The 9,118-nt window shown below is 48.2% G+C and overlaps 1 protein-coding gene across 1 annotated transcript; it reads left to right on the top strand.

Moving 5' to 3' along the window:
* Window positions 1–1,917: 1,917 nt before the first annotated feature.
* Window positions 1,918–8,917, top strand: ZP4 (zona pellucida glycoprotein 4). Its single transcript, XM_019419088.2, has 11 exons — window positions 1,918–2,089; window positions 2,352–2,639; window positions 3,309–3,506; window positions 4,223–4,410; window positions 4,949–5,046; window positions 5,916–6,046; window positions 6,447–6,636; window positions 6,713–6,860; window positions 7,192–7,270; window positions 8,480–8,596; window positions 8,814–8,917. Exons 1-11 carry the CDS (start codon window positions 1,918–1,920, stop codon window positions 8,915–8,917), a joined length of 1,713 nt encoding a protein of 570 aa, XP_019274633.2.
* Window positions 8,918–9,118: the final 201 nt, after the last annotated feature.

Raw genomic sequence — 9,118 nt, 5'->3', positions numbered from 1 at the left:
GCGTTCTCTTGTCTCGTGAAACGATATCTGTCAGTCGTACTAATAGCTCCCACGTGAGGGAGGTATCCTCACTTCCCAGATGCAAAAGTTGCAACTCGCTGACAGAGGTCACAGAGCCAGGAAGTAATGATGTAGCATTTGTTCCCAGGTTCGTTCACGGCCAAAATCCAAACAACCACTACGCTATACTGCCTCCCAAGCATTAGCAAAACGAGCAACCCTCCTCGATCCTTCACTGCTTTAGAGAACAGCCTTCGTAAATCTAGCGGGGAGACTGGCCTTTAAGCCCGAGACATAACACGCGTCGCCTTCTTTCTTGTGCTTGCAATCACGTGTATAGTTACTCAAAGGAAAAATACCTAAAGATTATGAGTTTGAGCCACATTTTCAATGGGGTTCAGCCTCAGGACATGGCCACTACTGAAAGCACATTCGTTAATTCATTCTTTACTCAGTCAACACTGAGTACACACTGTCTGAGGCATTCAGGACGCAATAAAAAATAAGTAAGAGGCCACTGGAATCCAACGAGGTAAGTCCTGTGGGTAAGGAAATGGGATGTGTCAGGCCAGTGGCCAAACCCAGTGCAGAGGAGGTGAGGAAGCCACATCCCACCCAGGAGACCAGAGTTCTGCATTCCCTCAGTGTTGGCTGTTACCACATGGTTACATGAGTTACCCAATTTCCCCAGGAAGATATGTTTGTTCTTCTCCATTAGTTGACGAGAAGTAAAGATACCTGTTATGCATTCTCAGTGCTTTGGCTGAGACTTTTTGTTGGCCTGGGAAAAGTTTCCATATGATAAATATTGGGCTAAACAGAATCAGAAGACCATTTGGGGGAAACTGGTGGAAGATCAGAAGCCAGTTTTCAAGTTCTTGCCTCAGCAGTGAGGAGTATATCCATCCATTCCTCAAGCTCTCAGAATGCCTCTATAACCTGGTCTGGTGCTAGGGCCTAAACGGTGCCCAGAACATGCAAACCACAGCTCATAAGGATGAGAACACCAACGTGGAAAGCATACAAATAGCAAACTCCCACGTATTTATGAAAATATGGCTAAAACCTAGGCGAATGGTAAGAGATTTAAAAATATCCATATAAGAGGCAGAATTTGTTTGGGAAATTTATGTCACGATCCACATTTTCACCTAGGTCTTATTAGGGAGCCCAATAGGACACTATGGCAAACACAGTTTTTGGAATTTGTCAAGAAAAGACTCCAGTGGTGGAATTCTCTCTTAGAGCCAGGGAAGGGTTTTAAGTCAGCTTTTTTTTTTTTTTTTTTTTTTTTTGAATCAAGGTTACATTTTTCTGAGATTTAAGCCAGGTTCCAATTGTGCAGTAACTTCTTGTGAGAGCCTAGAACCATGAAGGTGATGGGGGTCCTTCAAGGCCCCAACAGTGTTGGCTGAGCACCGTGCCAGACACGTGACGTAGAATAGCTCACATAACCCTCAAGCATACTCCTACCAGGAGATATTATTCCCATTTTACAGAAGAGAAAACTTGAGATTCCAAAAAGTTGTAACTTACCCAGATCACATAGCTCATAAGCAGCGGGGCTCGATTCGTACCCAAATACGCGAAATTCTAGAAGACGGTCTCCTGAAGTCAGTAAGCTACACGGGAGCCATCTTGGAGAAGCCTCTTTGAGCTACAAGGTACCACATTTTTCCTGAGCTCAGAATTGCCTGGATTGCAGTGTTTAACACGATGCAGCTGCAGACGTTGGCCTAAAGTGAATGAGGCTGAAGAGCCACCCTTTCCAAAGGAGCTTCACCTGCATGTCACCCAGGTGTGCACCTGACAGCGGTTTCCTTCTGTATTTAAAGCCACCTCACGGGGCAAGGGGAGCTCTGGTTCATGGGAAACTAAGTACAGGTCTTGCAGCCAGTGGGGGCTCCTGATGGCATCATGTGGCTGCTGCAGCCCCTCTTGCTCTGTGTTCCCTTGTCTCTCGCTGTGCGTGGCCAGCAGAAGCCCCAGGTACCAGATTATCCCGGTGAACTCCATTGTGGGTTCCAGAGCCTTCGGTTTGCCATAAACCCGAGCCCCGGGAAATCGACTCCTGCACTCATAGCCTGGGGTAAGTTGGACAACTCCCCCGGCTTAGGGGCTTAGCGCTCTCACCCTCCTAACACTTCCCCCCTTTGGTGAACTCTGCAGGTACTCCTACAGATCAAACCCTCTAAAATGTAACTTCTCTTCTGAATCCGAGCCCCCTCTTGTCCCTCTCTCTCTTCGCTGCTGCCCCTCAGGGTCCAATGGGCAAAGCTGGCGGTCCTTTCCCGGCCCTGGTGAGTGTGGAGACTGACCACCTGTGCTTTTTGCTCCCCTTCACCCCCCAGACAATCGCGGGCTGCCACACAGGCTGCAGAACAACTCCGGCTGCGGTACCTGGGTGAGGGAGAGCCCGGGGGGCTCCGTGCTGTTAGAAGCGTCTTACAGCAGCTGCTATGTCACCGAGTGGGTGAGCACGACCCAATCCCCAGGAACGTCGAGGCCCCCCACCCCAGCATCCAGGGTGACTCCCCAGGACTCCCACTACGTCATGATAGTGGGAGTTGAAGGCACAGATGCGGCTGGGCGCAGGGTTACCAACACCAAGGTGCTCAGGTGTCCTAGGAATCCCCCAGGTAAGGGCTGGAAACTCTCGGGTTCTTGGTGGTGCTGAGCTGCCTGGAATGTGTTCTTGGGCCTCTTCTACCGGCTCTGTGCAGCGACAGTGACCCCTGCCACTCCTGAAGGACTCCCCTCCAGCTGCCCTGCGCACACAGCCCTTAGGATAACCACCACTAGAGCAACTATTCAGCACGAGGCACAATCCCCTGGTAATTCCTAGCTCTCAAAGATGGAGTAGCATCTCAGCAGAACGGAAGGAAGGATATGTTGCTTGAAGCAAAGCATAAAGGGCCCCACTGTACCTACTGCTCTTGCTGGGACTCTTTCAAAATGTACTAGTTTCAGGGGACTCTTCCCAGGGGACTTAATATTGACTTGACTTCCTGAAATGTAATTGCTAGTATGTAATATGGATCCACCCTGATCATCGGGGCATCTGTGGGAATTTTGATACTTAATTGTTTTTAAGTTTGCATATTATTTATTTAGAGACCGCATAAATGGGGTAGGGGCAGAAAGGGGAGAGAGAATTCCAAGCAGGTCCCATGCTAGCACAGCTCAGAGCCTGATGTGAGATTCGAACTTCCAAACCTGGAGATCATGAACTGAGCTGAAATAAAGTCATCCAGGTGCCCCAAATTTTGATACTTGGTAATTATCTTTTTTTTTTTTTTTCTTGAAAGACCAAGCTTTGGTATCGAGCTTCAGTCCCTCTCCTCTTCAAAACGTGGCATTAGAAGCTCCAAACGCTGACTTGTGTGACTCTGTCCCAATGTGGGACAGGCTACCATGTGCTTCTTCACCCATCACTCAGGGAGACTGCAATAAGCTTGGTTGCTGCTACAAATCAGAGGCAAATTCCTGTTACTATGGAAACACAGGTGAGTTCTTGCATCTCTGAAACCGGTTAAAATCTGGATTACTCGCAACTAAACCTGGAGAAGGGTGATCTTCCCTCCCCCCTTACCCCCACCAGAAAACCAATGTTTAAAGATGACCAGAAGTTGAATGTATAAGCTATGAACACATCCTAGAATACTTGACCCTATGTGCTCACTTTCTACAGCCTTCCCTTGCCAATTCTCCTAGAAACCAAAATATTCAATGAACTCCAGAAGCTAAGGCTATGTGCAAAATAGCCAGTTGACAGAAATTGAAGACTACGAGGCACCTTGGGAATAAATAGGTTAAGTGTCAACAGAGCCTCCTCTCAAGACTCCCTGTGTGTCCCAAATCCTACTCTAAGGTTTTCTAATGCAAAACACGTACAGGCAGCCCTGTATTCTAAGCTCTGAATACTGACTGATAGGTATAATAGTACTTTGTCTTACTTATTGTACGGAGGAAGCTAGAGTTAGGAGGTTACATGCTTTGCCTCAAGTTGCTCAAGTAGTGGAGGCAACATTCAAACCCAGGGGCTCGTGAGGATGCTCATTCAGTGCTTTAATTAGGCTCAGACAGCTGAACATGCAGCAAGGTCGCTAGCTGGGACTGGCAGCTTCCCGGGGGGCGGAGGGATCAAAAGTAGCTAAATGTCTAGCTGGCTCAATACCGGGAGGGAGGACCTGCTTTCAGCACAGCAACTCTGATTTCTCAGTGACCTCACGCTGTACCCAAGACGGCCACTTCTCCATCGCCGTGTCTCGGAACGTGACCTCACCCCCGCTGCTCTTAAGTTCTCTGCGCTTGGCCTTCGGGAAGGACCACGAATGTAACCCTGTGAAAGCAACACGTGCCTTTGCCCTGTTCTTTTTTCCATTTAATTCCTGTGGCACCACGAGATGGGTAAGAACAGCTGAGTTTTGGCCCTGTTCCTAACTCGAAGTCAGACAGAAATGTCCTAGTGACAGGGCAGGAGTGGTGGAGTCTCTTAGCCAGGAAGGATACAGCTGACCGCCTCTTGGTCCGGAGGATGGTCTCTAGGACAGAAGAATGCTTCATCGCTGAGAGAGCAGAAACACCCTGGGTGTTCAGCTAAGATCCTAATTGTGCCGGAGCACTTCTACTGAGCCACACATGAGGACAAGTAACAGGTTCTTCTTGCCACACTGCCCTGGGAAGCAAGCAGGGAAATTGGCTGACCTTGGTGGTCATGTTCCTGGCTGCCTCATCAGAGTGCTCAAAGCCCTATTCTCTTATCCTGAGCTAAGTGAGGTGAGAAGGTCCCAGGTCAGTTAATGCCACCTGCTCTGGCCTCTGCTCAAGGGGAAGAAAACGCAGCCTGTGATGGGGTAGCCTTGCTGACTGCTAGATCAGAGCAAATTCTGAGTGAAAGGGCACCTGGCTAGCAGGAATGGCCACACTTCTCTGCCCATACTTCTAGGTCACTGGAGACCGGGCAGTATATGAAAATGAGCTGGTCGCAGCTAGAGATGTGAGAACTTGGAGCCATGGTTCTATTTCCCGTGACAGTATCTTCAGGTAAAGGTCTGAGTTAACCTCGCCCTGCTGGACCAGAATGACTTCCCTTCCATAAAACAGGATTCTAGGGTAAAGCCCTGAATCCACAGAACCTCTGGTCACGACCAGAGAACCCATCTACTGCCTCGGCTGTCTGATCTCACTGACCATATCGGATCAAATCTCCCTGCATCGCTGCCACGGACTTCATTTAAGCCTCAAACTCCCCTGGACTCCTATTTCACTGACCGGGATCTCCTTGTGTTCATTTTGGCCTTCTCCCTTCTGCCTGCATAGTCCACCCTGTAGCAAAAAGAATCCCTTAACACCTTAGATGAGATTTTACACTCAAAGCTTCCTCCTTGTCCTGACATAGCTTAAACTTGATATGAAGGTAATTTGTAGGACCTTGCATGAAACACTGCCTACTTCCCAGTCTTAACCCATCTTCTGTGAAATGCCATCTCTCTCTCCCTGTTTCCAACCCTGGACTGTGGTCTCAGGAGACTATATAGAAGGACCAACTCTGGCCTCTGTTCTCTGCTGTTTCTCTCCCTCCTCTTACCTCTGTTACTACTTATCTTCCTTCATAGCCACTCCCTGCAGGATCTTCCCTGACTACCTTCTCTACAAAAGGCACATGTTTCTCACAGCACCACTTCTAGGTCTTGCCTGGTTCCTAGATCTCCAATGCTCAAACACTGATCCTGTCTAGGTCTTAGTCTCCCCAGCTAAGATCTAGTTCCCACAAGCTCCAAAACCATACCCATCCTGTTGACAAACTCGTCCCATGCCTAGTCTATAATGGTTCCTAAAAACCTTTAAAACCTGAAAGGTGGGGGCCCATCCTACCACCCACGAGAGCTAACAAAGATCATGTTTATCCATAGGCTTCGAGTTAGCTGCAGCTACTCTGTAAGGAGCAATGCCTTCCCGCTTAGCGTTCAGGTGTTTACCATCCCACCACCCCATCTGAAAACCCAGCATGGACCCCTCACTCTGGAACTCAAGATTGCCAAAGGTGAGACCCTCCTGGCTAGCCTACAGTCTTAAAGACTTATTACTTCTCTTGGCATTAGGAGACCAACTTGGGTGGCACCTGGGTGGTTCAGTTGGTTAAGCGTCCAACTCTTGGTTTTGGCTCAGGTCATCATCTCCTGGTTTGCAGCCCCCTGCATCAGGCTCCAGGCTGATGGCCCCAACCATGCTTGGGATTCTCTCTTCCCTTTCTGCCCCACCTCCCACTTGTGTACTTGCTCTGTCTAGCTCTTTCTCTCTCAAAATACTAAAAATATTTAAATAGACCAAATTGGTAATAAGATACTTGCTAGAGGTGCTCATATGGGCGATGGTCTGTCTCAGGCCATCTAGAGAGTTCTAGCTCTGTCCTTCGTGCTCCAACCCACTTTGGCCTCTTGCAGATAAGCACTATGGCTCCTACTACAGTATTGGTGACTACCCAGTGGTAAAGTTGCTTCGGGATCCCATTTATGTGGAGGTCTCTATCCGCCACAGAACAGACCCCTCCCTGGCGCTGCTCCTCCATAACTGTTGGGCCACACCCGGCAAGAACTCCCAGAGTCCGTCCCAGTGGCCCATTCTGGTGAAAGGGTAAGTGGCTTCTCCGTGTACCTGTGCTGGGGTCCCCCATGGAAGCCCATCCCGACTGCTGGATATCTTTGCTTAGATGCCCCTACGTTGGAGACAACTATCAAACCCAGCTGATCCCTGTCCAGAAGGCCCTGGATACACCATTTCCATCTTACTACAAGCGCTTCAGTATTTTCACCTTCAGCTTTGTGGACACCATGGCAAAGTGGGCACTCAGGGGACCGGTAGGATGTGTATTCCGCCCTGTGTGTTCTTCAGCAGGGCTCCGAATGCCCCCTCCCCAACCGCCAACTTGGAATCCTTTCCACATCCCACCAGTCCTTGGCCAAGGCTGCCCTTTGATTTTGGCTTGTTGGCACTTGCTCAAAGTGATCACTGATCCCAATGACACAAGTGTCATCTGCCCTCTAGACTCTAGTTCTTCGGTGCTATTGCGATATTGGCTTGGGGTGTCCAGATTTGCTGTTAAGTTTCTTTCAACCTCTTCCAGGGGAGGTAAGTTTTAAGACTTGTGATGTGGTTCTCCTCCATGATCTCCATTCTGTTGGCTCCCAGGTGTATCTGCACTGTAATGTATCCATCTGCCAGCCTGCTGGGACCTCCTCCTGTAGGATAACCTGTCCTGTTGCCAGGCGTGAGTATCCACACTGTCTACGCTGGAGGACAAACTCGAAATAATCTGGAGTCCCACCGCTAACCTCTCTTGCCCTGTGGGCAAATGATTCCAAGTGAAGATGGATTTTTCATATGAGGCTGCTTCAAGTATCTTGAGGCAATAGAACAGACAAGCAGCTTCCTAGAATTCCAAGCCTTTTAAATAGGAGCTATCAATCCTCCAGTAACTCTCAGTCTTTGCTTTTTCCATATACATTATGATTAAGCCAGGAATCAAACTGGCTCATGACCTACATATGGCTCAGTCTAACAAAACCCTTGTTATCCGGCTAGTTCACAAATCTAGATGTTTACCCCTGCTCGAAGGCAGGTCTGGCAACATGACCTGAAGATTTATAGGTGGCGTATGATTGCCGACAGAGTATCTACTTGAGTCGATCAGAGCCAATACTCTTGTTACATGTCTGTATTCCTACCTGGTCTACTAACTTTTACCTGTCTAGCCCCTGAATTACTTGGGGTTCGTGAGCCCCTTCTGGCAAAAATATATTCCTGGTAATGTAATGAGAGTCATGAAATACTGCATTAAATACTTAGGATCTAACTCCAAAAATATTCTGTACACTCCTAAAGAAACTAAAACTTAGATGGACTTTTCAGAAGTCCTATAACTGGTAATAGAAATGGGATTCATAAGCTACCAGTTACCTTTGTAGCTTAGGAAAGGGTGTTGGTATTAACAGGTTACTGCCCAAATGACTCTTCTAGAGGAGGATGGCAGTTTGGGGAAAGGCTAATATCCTAATCTCTATTACCAAATTCTGGCGAAACTGAGGTAGCAGTGTTAATAAAAACTCAGACAAGACTTTATATCTAACACCTTAAGGAGGTTCTGTGTTTTCCTTATTGTTTTAAGTTAATTTATTTTGAGAGAGTGCGAGCAGGGGGCAGAGAAAGGACAAGCAAGATCCCAAGCAGGCTCTGCGCTGTCAGGGCTGAGCCTGATGTGGGGCTCGAACTTAGTGAGATCATGACCTGAGCCGAAATCAAGAGTCAGACGCCTAACCAACTGAGCCAAGTAGGCACCCCGTTGTTGTTTTTGTTTTTAACGAGGTTTTCTGAAGGCATGGAATGGAGCTGTACATATTGAGGGACTTAACTCTCCAACTCCCACCCCCACCGTGTGCAAAAGAGTCTGACTAATCCCTACCTCTCTTCTCTCCAACAGGAAGAAGACGCTCTGACCTCCATCTTCACAGCAGTACTGTGAGCATCTCTAGCAAGGGTCCCATGATTCTGCTCCAAGCCACTATGGACTCTGCAGAGAAGCTCCACAAAAACTCAAGTGAGTGGGAAGAGACCTAACTAGCTATTTGAAGCCTCACACCTGAACCACTAGTCAAACCAAAGCTACTTCCTCATCCCCACTTCTTATCCCGTCCTAATACGACCAGTGTGAATCTCCAGTTGACCAGCTTGGTTTTCCTAAAGAGCATGCGTATTTTTCAGGCTATGGTATCACTTGGTTTTGGCATCCATCAACCTCCTTGTCCATCCTACAGGTTCTCCTATAGACTCCCAAGCTCTGTGGATGGCAGGCCTTTCCGGGACCCTAATCTTTGGATTCTTGTTAGTGTCCTACTTGGCTATCAGGAAACGGAGGTGAATTATTCCAGTTGTGTTAATAAAACCAGATTGCATTACCAGCCTGTGCCCAGCCTCTCATTCGAAAGGTAAAGCACTATTGTAAATAAAGTCCTCTATCTGCTCTGGGCATCTCCTCTCTCCAGCCTGGGGCATTATTCTGCTTGACGGTAGAAGAAAAACCATGATACCCTAGGTTTTGACTCCAGCCAGGCTTTCCAGC

This window comes from Panthera pardus, unplaced genomic scaffold, assembly GCF_024362965.1.
Source record: "Panthera pardus isolate Hobbes unplaced genomic scaffold, ASM2436296v1 HiC_scaffold_22, whole genome shotgun sequence".
NCBI classification, from domain to species: Eukaryota; Metazoa; Chordata; class Mammalia; order Carnivora; family Felidae; genus Panthera; species Panthera pardus.
This window is presented reverse-complemented; position numbering and strand designations above follow the sequence as displayed.

Excerpts from the sequence above, each read along its gene's own strand:
- ZP4 (XM_019419088.2), top strand. The coding sequence starts at position 1,918 with ATGTGGCTGCTGCAGCCCCTCTTGCTCTGTGTTCCCTTGTCTCTCGCT. Across the intron at positions 2,640-3,308 it reads GTGTCCTAGGAATCCCCCAG|ACCAAGCTTTGGTATCGAGC; the intron begins GTAAGGGCTGGA and ends TTTTCTTGAAAG. Across the intron at positions 6,047-6,446 it reads GGAACTCAAGATTGCCAAAG|ATAAGCACTATGGCTCCTAC; the intron begins GTGAGACCCTCC and ends GGCCTCTTGCAG.